At 41.2% G+C, this 19,390-nt stretch overlaps 1 protein-coding gene across 1 annotated transcript in view; it reads right to left on the bottom strand.

The window, feature by feature from the left end:
• Positions 1-19,043, bottom strand: part of LOC149435129 (uncharacterized) — a 33,027-nt gene extending 13,984 nt beyond the window's left edge. The window contains exons 1-2 of the mRNA XM_089662980.1: positions 18,984-19,043; positions 5,038-5,198 (exon numbers count right to left, since the gene is read on the bottom strand). Coding sequence (XP_089519106.1) covers positions 5,038-5,175 — 138 coding nt within the window. The 5' untranslated portion in view covers positions 5,176-5,198; positions 18,984-19,043. The remainder of the gene's footprint in view (positions 1-5,037; positions 5,199-18,983) is intronic.
• Positions 19,044-19,390: the final 347 nt, after the last annotated feature.

Raw genomic sequence — 19,390 nt, 5'->3', positions numbered from 1 at the left:
TAAAAATAACCAGATCAGGATTTTTACCCGTAACTGTCTACTTTGTTGAAAAAACGTGAAAAACTTTTATGAAAAATGATCATAAAATGAAAATGAAATATTTATACATTTTTAATAAATATTAAAATGTAAAATATGTATTAATTTCTAATATTTAAATATCAATTAAACTGAATTAACAATGAATTAAGCAATTAAAAATTGCCATGAAATAATACATTTTTAAAAGGTTAAAAAAAAATAAAAAGCACCCCTTCCTCCCCGGGCATGCGCATGAAGGCAAAAATGCATAGGTTGAATTAAAATGAATTAAATAATTAAAAACTGCCATAAAATAATACATGTAAAGCGCTGAGCAAACTATTGGTGCTAAATAAATCCTGTATAACAATAATAATAATAAAAAATAAAAAAAATTACCTCCCTGAAAATGAATATTTAATGATGAATGATAATGAATTAAAAAAGGGATAAAAACAACCAGATCAGTATTTGTACCCGTAACCGTCTACTTTCTCGAAAAAACGTGAAAAACTTTTATAATTAATGAAAAATGATCATTTTCACATGTAATATTTATACATTTATAATAAATATTGAAATGTAAAATATGTATTCATTTCTAATATTTAAATATCAATTAAATTGAATTAACAATGAATTAAGCAATTAAAAATTGCCATGAAATAATACATTTTTAAAAAGTAAAAAAAAAAATAAAAAGCGCCCCTTCCTCCCCGGGCATGCACATGAATGCAAAAATGCATAGGTTGAATTAAATAATTAAAAATTGCCATAAAATAATACATGTAAAGCGCTGAGCAAACTATTGGTGCTAAATAAATCCTGTATAACAATAATAATAATAATAATAATAATAAAAAATAAAAAATATAACCTCCCTGAAAATTAATATTTAATGATGAATGATAATAAATTAAAAAAGGAATAAAAACAACCAGATCAGGATTTGTACCCGTTACCGTCTACTTGCTCAAAAAAACATGAAAAACTTTTATAATTAATGAAAAATGATCATTTTCACATGTAATATTTATACATTTATAATAAATATTGAAATGTAAAATATGTATAAATTTCTAATATTTAAATATCAATTAAATTGAATTAAGCAATTAAAAATTGCCATGAAATTATAAAATTTTAAAAGGTTAAAAAAATTAAAAAGCACCCCTTCCTCCCCGGGCATGCACATGTAATGCATAATAATAAAAAAAATATAATAATAATAATAATAATAAAAAATAAAAAAAATTACCTCCCTGAAAATGAATATTTAATGATGAATGATAATAAATTAAAAAAGGAATAAAAACAACCAGATCAGGATTTGTACCCGTAACCGTCTACTTTCTCGAAAAAAATGTGAAAAACTTTTGTCACCCAACCCCAGAATGCTACCGGAAATGGCGACCGTTGTAAAACGATCGACCGAACGTCTGTCAGCATCACGTTTTCTGTGCAACTTCAGGTTTTTTTTTCACGTTTTTAGATATATTTTGTGTCCTTGCGGTCTGCACGCCCTTGAACCTATAAATCACAAAAGTATTTTTTTTCCCGTCATCAATATCGGCTCCGCATCTATCTGGACTTGCAGATTGAGTCCTTTGTTTAGTAAGGTTGAACAGTTACACCCTAAAAATGTTACACCCTTCGGAGTCAGGGAAACACCCTATGAATAAAAAAAAAAAAAAAAAAAAAATTCCCAAAATATTTCTCAAGTGTCATCCGGCTGTGCAGGTAAATTTAAATAACACTCCCTATATTTATATATAAATAGCATCTCTAAGTGGGCCAAGGTTCTCCTCGAAATTATGCTTCTTGAACTTTGAGAGCATAGGTTGAATTTAAAATTAATATTTAATAATGAATGATAATTAATTAAAATATAATCATGTTCACAAGTAATATTTATACATTTATAATATATATTACAATGTAAAATATGTATTCATTTATACTTTATAATTATATTTAATTAAAAAAAATTAAGCCATTAAAAAGTGCCATGAAATAATTTTTTTTTTTAAAGTGCATAGGCTGAATTTAAAATGAATATTTAACGATGAACAATAATGAATTAAAAAAGGATAATTTTCACAAGTAATATTTATACATTTATAATAAATATTACAATTTAAAATATGTATTCATTTATACTTTACAATTATATTTAATTAAAAAAAATTAATTAAGCCATTAAAAATAATTGCCCTGAAATAATTTTTTTTTTTTTTTTTTTTTAACGTGCATAGGTTGAATTTAAAATGAATATTTTATGATGAATGATAATTAATTAAAAATGATCATGTTCACAAGTAATATTTATACATTTATAATAAATATTACAATGTAAAATATGTATTCATTTATACTTTATAATTAAATTGAATTAAAAAAAATTAATTAAGCCATTCAAAATAATTGCCCTGAAATAATACTTTTTTTTTGTAAAAAGTGCATAGGTTGAATGTAAAATGAATATTTTATGATGAATGATAACGAATTAAAAATAATCATTTTTACAAGTAATATTTATACATTTATAATAAATATTACAATGTAAAATATGTATTCATTTATACTTTATAATTATATTTAATAAAAATAAATTAATTAAGCCATTAAAAATTGGCATGAAATAATATATTTTTTTTTAAAGTGCATAGGTTGAATTTAAAATGAATATTTAATGATGAATGATAATGAATTAAAAAATGATCATTTTCACACATAATATTTATACATTTATAATAAATATTACAATGTAAAATATGTATTCAGTTATACTTTATAATAAATCCTGTATAATAATAATAATTAAATTGAATTTAAAAAAATGAATTAAGCCATTAAAAATTGCCATGAAATAACACATATTTAAAAAAAAAGTGCATAGGTTGAATTTAAAATGAATATTTAACGATGAATGATAATGAATTAAAAAAGGATCATTTTTACAAGTAATATTTATACATTTATAATAAATATTACAATGTAAAATATGTATTCATTTATACTTTATAATTAAATTGAATTAAAAAAATTAATTAAGCCACTAAAAATTGCCATGAAATAATATTTTTTTTAAAAGTGCATAGGTTGAATTTTAAATGAATATTTAACGATAAATAATAATGAATTAAAATGATCATGTTCACAAGTAATATTTATACATTTATAATAAATATTATTAAGCCACTAAAAATTGCCATGAAATATCACATTTAATAAAAGTGCATAGGTTGAATTTAAAATGAATTAAACAATTAAAAATTGCCATCAAATAATACATGTAATAAAAATGTAAAAATCTTAAAAAATACCCCCCATACCGTACATGCACATGAAAGCAAGAGTTGGCATCATATAATACATGTAAAAAAATAAATAAAAAATGAAAAGGCACCCCCCCCCCCAACGCTAAACTGATAACATGTAAAGGTTTTTTACACTGTCACGAATAAAAATTAATAAAAACAAATGTTTTTCAAAAAGCGTAAAAAAAAAGTAATACAACGAAAATCAATAAAATAGTTATTAATATAATTAATATTAATAAATGATAATTGTAATAAATATGTAATGATTAATTATAATTAATGAAAAATGATCATTTTTGCATGTAATATTTATACATTTATAATAAATATTAACATGTAAAATATGTATTAATTTATAATATTTAAATATCAATTAAATTGAATTAAACAATTAAAAATTGCCATGAAATAATACATGTAATAAAAATTTTTAAAATTAAAAAGCACCCCCGTGAACGCTGGATAAAGTGCAATATCTGTAGGGCCATCATTCATAGTTAAATCATCTAAACTGATAACGTGTAAAGGTTTTTTACACTGTCACCAATAAAAATGAAAAAAAATGTTTTTCAAAAAGCTTAAAAAAAAAAGTAATAAAACAGAAAAAAATAGCAATTAACACAATTAGTATTTTTAAATGATAATTGTAATAAATAAATATTTAATGATGAAATATAATTAATTACATTGTCACCAATAAAAATGAAAAAAAAAAATGTTTTTCAAAAAGCTTAAAGAAAAAGTAATAAAACGGAAAAAAATAGCAATTAATATAATTAGTTTTTAAAAATGATAATTGTAATAAATAAATATCTAATGATGAAATATAATTAATTACATTGTCACCAATAAAAATGAAAAACATTTTTTTTTCAAAAAGCTTAAAAAAAAAAGTAATAAAACAGAAAAAAATAGCAATTAACACAATTAGTATTTATAAATGATAATTGTAATAAATAAATATCTAATGATGAAATATAATTAATTACATTGTCACCAATAAAAATGAAAAACATTTTTTTTTCAAAAAGCTTAAAAAAAAAAGTAATAAAACAGAAAAAAATAGCAATTAACACAATTAGTATTTATAAATGATAATTGTAATAAATAAATATTTAATGATGAAATATAATTAATTACATTGTCACAAATAAAAATGAAAAAAAAAATGTTTTTCAAAAAGCTTAAAAAAAGTAATAAAACGGAAAAAAATAGCAATTAATATAATTAGTTTTTAAAAATGATAATTGTAATAAATAAATATTTAATGATGAAATATAATTAATTACATTGTCACCAATAAAAATGAAAAAAAAATGTTTTTCAAAAAGCTTAAAAAAAAAAAGTAATAAAACGGAAAAAAAAATAGCAATTAATATAATTAGTTTTTAAAAATGATAATTGTAATAAATAAATATTTAATGCGATCACTAAAATTATTATTTTTTAATTTTTTTCCTTAAAATATGCATTTGATTAAAAATTGTACAAATAGCGCGCAACATAAAAAAATTGGGACTGCCGCCATTTTAGTCCACAAAGCCTAGGCTTTGAAAAATTAAATATAATGTTGTAAATAATTTTCTAAAAATAATTAATAATTAATAAATCATTTTAATTTTTTTTTAAATTGCCTCGGTCGGTATAAAATGGTGATCGACCTCCATGGCGCCACCAGGCGGTGATTTCATACCTCTATGACATCGGCGAACTGCGTCTGGATGAGTTTGTCGAACGCCTCCATGTTCAGTTTGTCGCAGGGGGCCGTCTCACTGCTGTAGCTGTGAAAGGTCTCGATGATCCGGCGAATGGCGTTTAGGATGTTGGCCATGGCTGCGGCGGGGAAGGTCTAGGCTGGAAATCATTTTAAAAAAAAACAATAAATTACATTTTAATTAATTTAATTACAATTAATTCAATTACAATTTAATTACAATTTAACAATTGTATTATTTTACATTTTATGGTAAGGTCTAGGCTGGAAATTATAAAAAAAAAAAGACCCAATAAATAACATTTTAATTAATTTAATTACAATTTAATTAAAATGTAACAATTGTATTATTTTACATTTTATTGTAATTATATATAGTGACAAAAAAAAAAGTGAGGAATTACAGATACCATTGATTTTCAGGAACCAAGACAACTGTGGTTGATTGGACAAATGCACTGACCAATATTCAGGAAAAAAAAAGAAAACACTATTTTTGTAGCTAAAAAAAAAAAACACCACCCAAAAAAATTAAAAAATGACCAAGAAAAAACACAATAAATTAAGTTTTAATTAATACAATTGTATTTTTTAAAACTTTATTGTAATTATATATATTGGCGTGACATAAAAAAAAAAGCAAGGAATTAAAGATACAGTAGATTTATAGGGACAAAGACAACCACAGCTGATGATTGGACAAACGCACTGACCAATATTCAGGAAAAAAAAAAGGAAACACAATTTTTGTAGCTAAAAAAGAAAAAAACCAACAAAAAAAAAAAATGACCAATCAAAAAAATAAAAGACCCAATAAATTAAATTTTAATTAATACAATTGTATTATTTTACATTTTATTGTAATTATATATATTGATTAGAGATGAGCGAATTATTCAAAAATTCGATTCGGCTGATTCGCCGAATTTGTGGAATAAATTCGATTCGATGCGCATTTATTCGCTGCGAATTTAACTTAAAAAAAGGGTGTTTCTAGGCTTCAGAGAGCCTTTATATTAGTGCAGAACACTGTACCTTTAATTTAAATGCCCTTGGAGTCTGCTGGGGAAGAGAAATAATACTGTCAGTCAGTATGACATGCAGATGAGTGCCGTCGATCTTAGAATCACCGCACACTTCACTCATTTGGGCAGTCACGGGGCCAAAACCAGAGTGTGGAGCCACAGTGTGGCGGTGGAGGCAGCAGCAATGGGAGGCCATACAGCACCCTATGACAAAAATGGAACCCACCAGCAGTGTGAGGAGACCTGAAAGTGGCACATGGCAGAGTGTGGCGATAGAGACAGCAGCAATGGGAGGCCGTACAGGGACCCATGACACACTCTGGACCTGGCAGCAGCATGAGGAGGCGGTACAGGGGCCCATGACAGATTACGGGCCAGGCAGCAGCCTGTGGGGTCGGTACGGGGGCCCATGGCAGATTACGGGCCTGGCAGCAGCAATGGGAGGCCATACAGCACCCTATGACAAAATGGAACCCACCAGCAGTGTAAGGAGACCTGAAAGTGGCACATGGCAGAGTGTGGCGATGGAGACAGCAGCAATGGGAGGCCGTACAGGGACCCATGACACACTCTGGACCTGGCAGCAGCATGAGGAGGCGGTACAGGGGCCCATGGCAAGAAGAAGAAGAAGAAGATGAGGATGAGGATGAAGAAGAAGAAGAAGAAAAAGTAGGATGAGGATGAAGAAGAAGAAAAAGAAGAAGAAGACGAAGAAGAAGTAGGATGAGAATGAAGAAGAAGAAGAAGAAGTAGGATGAGGATGAAGAAGAAGAAGAAGAAGTAGGATGAGGATGAAGAAGAAGAAGAAGAAGAAGTAGGATGAGGATGAAGAAGAAGAAAAAGAAGTAGGATGAGGATGAAGAAGAAGTAGGATGAGGATGAAGAAGAAGAAGAAGAAGTAGGATGAGGATGAAGAAGAAGAAGAAGAAGAAGTAGGATGAGGATGAAGAAGAAGAAGAAGTAGGATGAGGATGAAGAAGAAGAAGAAGTAGGATGAGGATGAAGAAGAAGTAGAAGAAGACGAAGAAGTAGGATGAGGATGAAGAAGAAGAAGAAGAAGAAGAAGTAGGATGAGGATGAAGAAGAAGTAGGATGAGGAAGAAGAAGAAGAAGAAGAAGTAGGATGAGGATGAAGAAGAAGAAGTAGGATGAGGATGAAGAAGAAGAAGAAGAAGAAGTAGGATGAGGATGAAGAAGAAGAAGAAGAAGAAGAAGAGGAAGAAGTAGGATGAGGATGAAGAAGAAGAAGAAGGATGAGGATGAAGAAGAAGAAGTAGGATGAGGATCAAGAACAAGAAGAAGAAGAAGAAGAAGTAGGATGAAAATAAGAAGAATTCCTTTCCAGCAAAAAGTGTCCCTGCAGAGAGCTCCGCTATTTCTGACAGTTCTCTGACAGTTCCTTCACATTTACAGCGGTTGAAACATTGTATCTATTTGTTTCCGAATAAAAACATCTGTATCCTAAATGGAAACAAATAGATACAATGTTTCAACCGCTGTAAATGTGAAGGAACTGTCAGAGAACTGTCAGAAATAGCGGAGCTCTCTGCAGGGACACTTTTTGCCGGCTGTAGAAGGGATGAAAATCGGCCGATCGGGGAAAATTCGATTCGCGCATCCGAAGTTTGCTAATATTCGGATTTGACGCGAATCGAATTTTTCCTAAAATTCGAAACGAATTCCACTTCGCCAAGTTCGATTCGCTCATCTCTAATATTGATGTTACAAAAAAAAGGGAGGAATTACAGATACTGTAGATTTTCAGGAACCAAGACAACTGCGGTTGATGATTGGACAAACGGAAAAAAAATTTTGTAGCTAAAAAAAAAAAAAAACACCCAAAAAAATAGAAAAAAATAATAAAAAATAATGACCAATCAAAAAGTTAAATCAAAGTAAAAATCAGGCGCTCACGTTTTAAAAAAAAAATTTCCTTAATATGCCTGAAACATTAAATTGGCCAAATGGACCAATAATAGTTAATTCTCCGGATCCCGGTGTTAAGACCGCCCACGAGGGGCTGATGTTTTTCTGCTGGGCGGAGTCATGTTCTGTGGAGATCAGTCTCAGCTGTCCTGAGGTGAATCTGAGGAACTGATTGGCTAGATTTTCCAGAGATCCATATAGAAAGGGCTCGCTGTCGGGTTTTGGCCCTATCTCGGGGGGGCCCAGTGGGGTTGGGAACCTGAGGACCCTATGGGCTCCTAACTGCCAGCTGCGGACTTATTGCCTGGAGTTTCCTCCAATCATGGACTCTGGACTCCGCCTTCTGTGGATTATTTGCCTTGATGGGCGCTTGCCTCTGGAGGACCCTGGACCCCTTATGGGCCCCGGAACCCCTCCGTACAGGAAAGTCACCGTGACCTGCCTGGTCTGAAATCTCTTGTGCATGCGCAGCGTATGCAAAGTACACGCCTTGTAACAGAACAAGGGGGTGGAGCTAGAGGAAGATCCAACACACGGGTCCAACACACGGGTCCAATACACGGGTCCAACACATGGGTCCAATACACGGGTCCAACACACTGGTCCAATACACGGGTACAATACACAGAGTGCTGTCCAGAGGAAGTTAATGTTTTGTTGCTAAGGACCAGAGAACTCCCCTCTTCCAAGTCACCCCTTGTCTCCACCCCCTACCCACCTCTGAGCATGCCCCTTGGTTCCACCCCCTACCCACCTCCGAGCACCATCCCTTGGTTCCTCCGCTACCCACCTCCGAGCACTGTCCCTTGGTTCCTCCGCCTACCCACCTCCGAGCACCATCCCTTGGTTCCACCCCCTACCCACCTCCGAGCACCGTCCCTTGTTTCCATCCCCTACTCACCCCTGAGCAGTGTCCCTTGGTTCCACCCCCTACCCACCAAACACCGTCCCTTGTTTCCACCCCCTACCCACCTCTGAGCACGTCCCTTGGTTCCTCCCCCTACCCACCTCTGAGCACGCTCCTTGGTTCCACCCCCTACCCACCTCTGAGCACCGTCCCTTGGTTCCACCCCCTACCCACCTCCGAGGACCATCCCTTGGTTCCACCCCCTACCCACCTCTGAGCACGCCCCTTGGTTCCACCCCCTACCCAGCTCTGAGCACAGCCCTTGGTTCCACCCTACCCACCTCCGAGCACTGTCCCTTGGTTCCTCCGCCTACCCACCTCCGAGCACCGCTCCTTGGTTCCACCCCCTACCCACCTCTGAGCACCGTCCCTTGGTTCAACCCCCTACCCACCTCCGAGGACCATCCATTGGTTCCACCCCCTACCCACCTCTGAGCACGCCCCTTGGTTCCACCCCCTACCCACCTCTGAGCACACCCCTTGGTTCCACCCCTACCCACCTCTGAGCACTGTCCCTTGGTTCCACCCCCTACCCACCTCCGAGGACCATCCCTTGGTTCCACCCCCTACCCACCTCTGAGCATGCCCCTTGGTTTCACCCCCTACCCACCTCCCAGTACCGCCCCCGTCAGCACAAAACAATACTCGGTTCTGTATTCTCTAAGTAGTTTGTATGGAATTTGGGAATAATAAGAAGAAAAGCGAGAAACTAGATCCCCCGCAGCCGGGAACAAGAACCCCAAAGTAACAATAGATCCCCAGCAACAAAATTCCCTCCCCAGCAACAACAGATCTCCCAGCAACAACAGATCTCCCAGCAACAATAGATCTCCCCAGCAACAATAGACCCCTACTAGCAACATAAGACCCCCCAGCTACAACGGACCCCCCCTGAACAATAGATCTCCCCAGCAACAACAGATCCCCCCAGCAGCCAGCATCAATGGACTCTCCAGCACACCCAGCACCCCTTGCCATTACATACACATAAGAACCCCCCCAGCAACAATGGATGCCTCCCTCGTGAATAGACCCCCACAGCAACAATAGACCCCCCCAGAAGCCAGCAACAATAGACACCTCCCTCAACAATAGATCCCCCCAGCAGCCAACAGAAATGGACTCTCCAGCACACCCTGTACCCCTTGCCATTACATACACATAAGACCCCCCCCAGCAACAATTGATGCCTCTCTCAGCAACAGACCCCCACAGCAATAATAGATCCCCCCAGCAGCCAGCATCAATGGACCCTCCAGCACCCCTTGCCATTACATACACATAAGGCCCCCAGCAACAATGGATGCCTCCCTCATGAATTGACCCCCACAGAAACAATAGCCCCCTCCCAGAAGCCAGTATTAATGGACCCTCCAGCACACCCAGCACCCCTTGCCTTTACATACACATAAGATCCCCCCAACAACAATGGATGCCTCCCTCACCAGTAGACAACACAGCAACAATAGATCCCCCAACAACAATAGATCTCCCCAGCAGCCAGCATCAATGGACCCTCCAGCACATCCAGCAACCCTTGCCATTACATACACATAATACCCCTCAGCAACAATGGATGCCTCCCTCACATATTGACCCCCCACAGCAACAATAGATCCTCCCAGCAGCCAGCATCAATAGACCCTCCAGCACACCCAGCACCCCTTGCCATTACATACACATAAGACCCCCCCCCAACAACAATGGATGCCTCCCTCACCAAAAGACCCCCACAGCAACAATAGATCCCCCCAACAACAATAGATCTCCCCAGCAGCCAGCATCAATGGACTCTGCAGCACATCCAGCACCCCTTGCCATTACATACACATAAGACCCCCCAGCAACAATGGATGCCTCCCTCACGAATTGGCCCCCACAGCAGCAATAGACCCCCCAGCAGCCAGCATTAATGGACTCTCCAGCACACCCAGTACCTCTTACCATTACATACACATAAGACCCCCCAGCAACAATGGATGTCTCCCTCACCAAAAAAAACCCACCGCAACAATAGATCCCCCAGTAACCAGCATTAATAGACCCTCCAGCACACCCAGCACCCCTTGCCATTACATACACATAAGACCCCCCCCCCAGCAACAATGCACAACTCCTTCAACAATAGATCCCCCCAACAAAAATAGACCCCCCAGCAGCCAACATCAATGGACCCTCCAGCACACCCAGCACCCCTTGCCATTACATACGCATAAGACCCCCCCCCAACAACAATGGATGCCTCGCTTAGCAACAGACCCCCACAGCAACAATAGATCCTCCCAGCAGCCAGCATCAATGGACCCTCCAGCACACCCGGCCCCCCTTGCCATTACATTCTGTACATGCTGGAGGTGAGAGACGGGTGACTGGCAGGGTGATGATCCCTCTGGCAGTCGAGGGGTTACCCGCAGCACAGAATGCCTGGGGACCCAGCTTGGAGCATGTGGAGGGGCCCCGGGAGAAGGAGCAAGCACCGAGATTGGACAGAGAGACAGCAGTTCCTGTATCCCATAGCAACCATGGGAGGGGTCACTGGGAGGGAGGTGACATGACCCGCGGGATTGGTGGAGCACAGTACAGGCTCAGTGGTACCCGCCTCCGAGGGTCTGATGGTGTCACCAGTGTATGGAATTGGCACAGAGAGCGAGGAGGTGTCAGCGCTTCTCAGCCCGGGGGCCCTTCATTAAAGGATAACCCATTACGGCGTATACAGGGGCCACACAATTCCTGTTGTCACTGGATGGTCACCAATGACCCTTCCTTGTCAATCCCTCATCTGCTGCAAGATACAATATGGCCACCAGGAGGCGCTCTGTACACAGATGGTGTACCCCCCCCCTCCGAAATATCATTTCCTGGTCCTGTGATTGGCTGACAGTCTCTGGTAACATAGGAGGTGATATAACACAATGCTTCCATTATCTCACCTCCTATGTTACAAGAGACTGTCAGAGACCGCTTCCATTATATCACCTCCTATGTTACCAGAGACTGTCAGAGACCGCTTCCATTATATCACCTCCAATGTTACAAGAGACTGTCAGAGACTGCTTCCATTATATCACCTCCTATGTTACAAGAGACTGTCAGAGACTGCTTCCATTATATCACCTCCAATGTTACCAGAGACTGTCAGAGACCGCTTCCATTATATCACCTCCAATGTTACCAGAGACTGTCAGAGACCGCTTCCATTATCTCACCTCCTATGTTACAAGAGACTGTCAGAGACTGCTTCCATTATATCACCTCCAATGTTACCAGAGACTGTCAGAGACCGCTTCCATTATCTCACCTCCTATGTTACAAGAGACTGTCAGAGACTGCTTCCATTATATCACCTCCAATGTTACCAGAGACTGTCAGAGACCGCTTCCATTATATCACCTCCTATGTTACCAGAGACTGTCAGAGACCGCTTCCATTATGTTATCTCACCTCCTATGTTACCAGAGACTGTCAGAGACCGCTTCCATTATATCACCTCCTATGTTACAAGAGACTGTCAGAGACCGCTTCCATTATATCACCTCCTATGTTACCAGAGACTGTCAGAGACCGCTTCCATTATGTTATCTCACCTCCTATGTTACCAGAGACTGTCAGAGACCGCTTCCATTATATCACCTCCTATGTTATCAGAGACTGTCAGAGACCGCTTCCATTATATCACCTCCTATGTTACCAGAGACTGTCAGAGACCGCTTCCATTATATCACCTCCTATGTTACCAGAGACTGTCAGAGACCGCTTCCATTATATCACCTCCTATGTTACCAGAGACTGTCAGAGACCGCTTCCATTATATCACCTCCTATGTTACCAGAGACTGTCAGAGACCGCTTCCATTATGTTATCTCACCTCCTATGTTACCAGAGACTGTCAGAGACCGCTTCCATTATATCACCTCCTATGTTACCAGAGACTGTCAGAGACCGCTTCCATTATATCACCTCCAATGTTACCAGAGACTGTCAGAGACCGCTTCCAATATATCACCTCCTATGTTACCAGAGACTGTCAGAGACCGCTTCCATTATATCACCTCCTATGTTACCAGAGACTGTCAGAGACCGCTTCCATTATATCACCTCCAATGTTACCAGAGACTGTCAGAGACCGTTTCCAATATGTTATATCACCTCCTATGTTACCAGAGACTGTCAGAGACCGCTTCCATTATATCACCTCCTATGTTACCAGAGACTGTCAGAGACCGCTTCCATTATATCACCTCCAATGTTACCAGAGACTGTCAGAGACCGCTTCCATTATATCACCTCATATGTTACCAGAGACTGTCAGAGACCGCTTCCATTATATCACCTCCTATGTTACCAGAGACTGTCAGAGACCGCTTCCATTATATCACCTCATATGTTACCAGAGACTGTCAGAGACCGCTTCCATTATATCACCTCCAATGTTACCAGAGACTGTCAGAGACCGCTTCCATTATATCACCTCCTATGTTACCAGAGACTGTCAGAGACCGCTTCCATTATATCACCTCCAATGTTACCAGAGACTGTCAGAGACCGCTTCCATTATATCACCTCCAATGTTACAAGAGACTGTCAGAGACTGCTTCCATTATATCACCTCCTATGTTACAAGAGACTGTCAGAGACTGCTTCCATTATATCACCTCCAATGTTACCAGAGACTGTCAGAGACCGCTTCCATTATCTCACCTCCTATGTTACAAGAGACTGTCAGAGACTGCTTCCATTATATCACCTCCAATGTTACCAGAGACTGTCAGAGACCGCTTCCATTATCTCACCTCCTATGTTACAAGAGACTGTCAGAGACTGCTTCCATTATATCACCTCCTATGTTACAAGAGACTGTCAGAGACTGCTTCCATTATATCACCTCCAATGTTACCAGAGACTGTCAGAGACCGCTTCCATTATATCACCTCCTATGTTACCAGATACTGTCAGAGACCGCTTCCATTATGTTATCTCACCTCCTATGTTACCAGAGACTGTCAGAGACCGCTTCCATTATATCACCTCCTATGTTACAAGAGACTGTCAGAGACCGCTTCCATTATATCACCTCCTATGTTATCAGAGACTGTCAGAGACCGTTTCCATTATATCACCTCCTATGTTACCAGAGACTGTCAGAGACCGCTTCCATTATATCACCTCCTATGTTACCAGAGACTGTCAGAGACCGCTTCCATTATGTTATCTCACCTCCTATGTTACCAGAGACTGTCAGAGACCGCTTCCATTATATCACCTCCTATGTTACCAGAGACTGTCAGAGACCGCTTCCATTATATCACCTCCAATGTTACCAGAGACTGTCAGAGACCGCTTCCAATATATCACCTCCTATGTTACCAGAGACTGTCAGAGACCGCTTCCATTATATCACCTCCTATGTTACCAGAGACTGTCAGAGACCGCTTCCATTATATCACCTCCAATGTTACCAGAGACTGTCAGAGACCGTTTCCAATATGTTATATCACCTCCTATGTTACCAGAGACTGTCAGAGACCGCTTCCATTATATCACCTCCTATGTTACCAGAGACTGTCAGAGACCGCTTCCATTATATCACCTCCAATGTTACCAGAGACTGTCAGAGACCGCTTCCATTATATCACCTCATATGTTACCAGAGACTGTCAGAGACCGCTTCCATTATATCACCTCCTATGTTACCAGAGACTGTCAGAGACCGCTTCCATTATATCACCTCATATGTTACCAGAGACTGTCAGAGACCGCTTCCATTATATCACCTCCAATGTTACCAGAGACTGTCAGAGACCGCTTCCATTATATCACCTCCAATGTTACCAGAGACTGTCAGAGACCGCTTCCAATATGTTATATCACCTCCTATGTTACCAGAGACTGTCAGAGACCGCTTCCATTATATCACCTCCTATGTTACCAGAGACTGTCAGAGACCGTTTCCATTATATCACCTCCAATGTTACCAGAGACTGTCAGAGACCGCTTCCATTATATCACCTCCAATGTTACCAGAGACTGTCAGAGACCGTTTCCATTATATCACCTCCAATGTTACCAGAGACTGTCAGAGACCGCTTCCATTATATCTCCTCCTATGTTACCAGAGACTGTCAGAGACCGCTTCCATTATATCACCTCCTATGTTACCAGAGACTGTCAGAGACCGCTTCCATTATATCACCTCCTATGTTACCAGAGACTGTCAGAGACCGTTTCCATTATATCACCTCCTATGTTACCAGAGACTGTCAGAGACCGCTTCCAATATGTTATATCACCTCCTATGTTACCAGAGACTGTCAGAGACCGCTTCCAATATATCACCTCCTATGTTACCAGAGACTGTCAGAGACCGCTTCCATTATATCACCTCCTATGTTACAAGAGACTGTCAGAGACCGCTTCCATTATATCACCTCCTATGTTACCAGAGACTGTCAGAGACCGCTTCCATTATATCACCTCCTATGTTACCAGAGACTGTCAGAGACCGTTTCCATTATATCACCTCCTATGTTACCAGAGACTGTCAGAGACCGCTTCCAATATGTTATATCACCTCCAATGTTACCAGAGACTGTCAGAGACCGTTTCCATTATATCACCTCCTATGTTACCAGAGACTGTCAGAGACCGCTTCCAATATGTTATATCACCTCCTATGTTACCAGAGACTGTCAGAGACCGCTTCCAATATATCACCTCCTATGTTACCAGAGACTGTCAGAGACTGCTTCCATTATATCACCTCCTATGTTACCAGAGACTGTCAGAGACCGCTTCCATTATATCACCTCCTATGTTACAAGAGACTGTCAGAGACCGCTTCCATTATATCACCTCCTATGTTACCAGAGACTGTCAGAGACCGCTTCCATTATGTTATCTCACCTCCTATGATACCAGAGACTGTCAGAGACCGTTTCCATTATATCACCTCCTATGTTACCAGAGACTGTCAGAGACTGCTTCCATTATATCACCTCCTATGTTACCAGAGACTGTCAGAGAACGCTTCCATTATATCACCTCATATGTTACCAGAGACTGTCAGAGACCGCTTCCATTATATCACCTCCTATGTTACCAGAGACTGTCAGAGACCGCTTCCATTATATCACCTCCTATGTTACCAGAGACTGTCAGAGACCGTTTCCATTATATCACCTCCTATGTTACCAGAGACTGTCAGAGACCGTTTCCATTATATCACCTCCTATGTTACAAGAGACTGTCAGAGACCGCTTCCATTATATCACCTCCTATGTTACCAGAGACTGTCAGAGACCGCTTCCATTATGTTATATCACCTCCTATGTTACCAGAGACTGATACGGTTGTATTTGCACGATTTTCAGGGAGGGGGAAGGGCTATCACCTTCTTCGCTGTCCGCAAGATTCACCATGTCTGTTACCCCCTTCTCTTCTGTACAAGCAGTACTTACACGGTATATCAATCCTTCGAGGGTCTATCCCCTTCTCTTCTGTACAAGCAGTACTTACACTGTATATCAATCCTTCGAGGGTCTATCCCCTTCTCTTCTGTACAAGCAGTACTTACACTGTATATCAATCCTTCGAGGGTCTATCCCCTTCTCTTCTGTACAAGCAGTACTTACACTGTATATCAATCCTTCGAGGATCTATCCCCTTCTCTTCTGTACAAGCAGTACCTATACTGTGTATCAATCCTTCGAGGGTCTACCCCCTTCTCTTCTGTACAAGCAGTACTGTTTTGTTGCAATAAAGCACTAATAAGGCCACAACCCCCCTAAGCAGATCTCCGGTTTCCTCTGTACAATACATACAAATCACTCCTCAGTCCTGATCAACCCGGAACCTTCCGGAACCTCAACACAACCGGAACCGCCTGATGTTCCAGCCAATACTGGCTGCAGGTACCCCAAAGGAGTGTCAGCTCTGGGGTCCAGATACAACCCCCCCCAGATAATGGAGGAGGGACGATTATATAATACATCCACCGTACTGACCTCATCTACTGAGGTAGAATGACACCACAAGTCCCAGCACTGCCCACCTACCCCCACCCATCCTCCTCACAGGAACCACAAGTCCCAGCACTGCCCACCTACTCCTCCCCCGCCCATCCCCCTCACAGGAACCACAAGTCCCAGCACTGCCCACCTTCTCCTCCCTCACCCATCCCCCTCACAGGAACCACAAGTCCCAGCACTGCTCCCCTCTTCCCCCCCGCCCATCCCCCTCACAGGAACCACAAGTCCCAGCCCTGCTCACCGACACCATAGAAGATATCATAGAGAGGAATAGAGCCGGGACTGTACAGTGCTGTGGTATATGTCAGACTGCGGGGGAGGGGACATTAGAGTGTAAGCTCCTCTGGTACAGAGACTGATGGGACTGTGGGGGAGGGGACATTAGAGTGTAAGCTCCTCTGGTACAGAGACTGATGGGACTGTGGGGGAGGGGACATTAGAGTGTAAGCTCCTCTGGTACAGAGACTGATGGGACTGTGGGGGAGGAGACATTAGAGTGTAAGCTCCTCTGGTACAGAGACTGATGGGACTGTGGGGGAGGGGACATTAGAGTGTAAGCTCCTCTGGTACAGAGACTGATGGGACTGTGGGGGAGGGGACATTAGAGTGCAAGCTCCTCTGGTACAGAGACTGATGGGACTGTGGGGGAGGGGACATTAGAGCGTAAGCTCCTCTGGTACAGAGACTGATGGGACTGTGGGGGAGGGGACATTAGAGCGTAAGCTCCTCTGTACAGAGACTGATGTGACTGTGGGGGGAGGGGACATTAGAGCGTAAGCTCCTCTGTACAGAGACTGATGGGACCGTGGGGGGAGGGGACATTAGAGCGTAAGCTCCTCTGTACAGAGACTGATGGGACTGTGGGGGGAGGGGACATTAGAGTGTAAGCTCCTCTGTACAGAGACTGATGGGACTGTGGGGGAGGGGACATTAGAGTGTAAGCTCCTCTGGTACAGAGACTGATGGGACTGTGGGGGAGGGGACATTAGAGCGTAAGCTCCTCTGTACAGAGACTGATGGGACCGTGGGGGGAGGGGACATTAGAGCGTAAGCTCCTCTGTACAGAGACTGATGGGACTGTGGGGGGAGGGGACATTAGAGTGTATGCTCCTCTGTACAGAGACTGATGGGACTGTGGGGGAGGGGACATTAGAGTGTAAGCTCCTCTGGTACAGAGACTGATGGGACTGTGGGGGTTGGGGACATTAGAGCGTAAGCTCCTCTGTACAGAGACTGATGTGACTGGGGGGGAGGGGACATTAGAGTGTCAGCTCCTCAGGTACAGAGAGTGATGGGACTGTGGGGGGAGGGGACATTAGAGTGTCAGCTCCTCTGGTACAGAGACTGATGGGACTGTGGGGGAGGGGACATTAGAGCGTAAGCTCCTCTGGTACAGAGACTGATGGGACTGTGGGGGGAGGGGACATTAGAGTGTAAGCTCCTCTGTACAGAGACTGATGGGACTGTGGGGGAGGGGACATTAGAGCGTAAGCTCCTCTGGTACAGAGACTGATGGGACTGTGGGGGAGGGGACATTAGAGTGTCAGCTCCTCAGGTACAGAGAGTGATGGGACTGTGGGGGAGGGGACATTAGAGTGTCAGCTCCTCAGGTACAGACTGATGGGACTGTGGGGGAGGGGGCATTAGAGTGTAAGCTCCTCTGTACAGAGACTGATGGGACTGCGGGGGAGGGGACATTAGAGTGTCAGCTCCTCAGGTACAGACTGATGGGACTGTGGGGGAGGGGGCATTAGAGTGTAAGCTCCTCTGTACAGAGACTGATGGGACTGTGGGGGAGGGGATATTAGAGTGTAAGCTCCTCTGTACAGAGACTGATGGGACTGTGGGGGAGGGGATATTAGAGTGTAAGCTCCTCTGTACAGACTGATGGGACAGCGGGGGAGGGGGCATTAGAGTGTCAGCTCCTCTGGCTCAGTGTCCTCTGTACTGCGCTGCGGTATAGGTCAGAGATATAAATGTCTAACATAGTGATGAGATTAGAGTGTCAGCTCCTGGGTCACACGATGGATGGCAGTGGATTACCTGGCCGCTGAGTGATCCGTGTCCTCCGCTCTCGGCAGGTCGGTGTCTTTGTAGGTTGGGAACGGATTCGTTGGGTGTCTTTATATTATTAATAGATCTAGTGACACCCGGGTGACACCCAGCTCTTCCCCGCCCCGTCTTCCCGTCTCCCGAGCTGCCCATTACCTCTAATCTCACCATCACGCCCTGCCTCCTGAATAATGACGGCTCTATGCGATGCTCCGGGGGCCCCAACACTCTGCAGGGGGACCCCTGACACCCCGGGCGGGGACAACACACGACTTTGGTGTCACTCGCAGCACCCCCCATCCCCCCACATCAATGAAACATGAATGGAAGGCGATTTCCTGCGATGATCACAACGCTCATCATAAACCAGTTTAACTCCACGGGTACTGCTGGGCCCC

This window comes from Staurois parvus, unplaced genomic scaffold, assembly GCF_062004578.1.
Source record: "Staurois parvus isolate SC_StPar_1 unplaced genomic scaffold, SC_StPar_1.0 ptg001599l, whole genome shotgun sequence".
NCBI lineage: Eukaryota > Metazoa > Chordata > Amphibia > Anura > Ranidae > Staurois > Staurois parvus.
The sequence above is the reverse complement of the archived record's forward strand: the minus strand, read 5'-3'. Positions and strand labels throughout refer to the sequence as shown.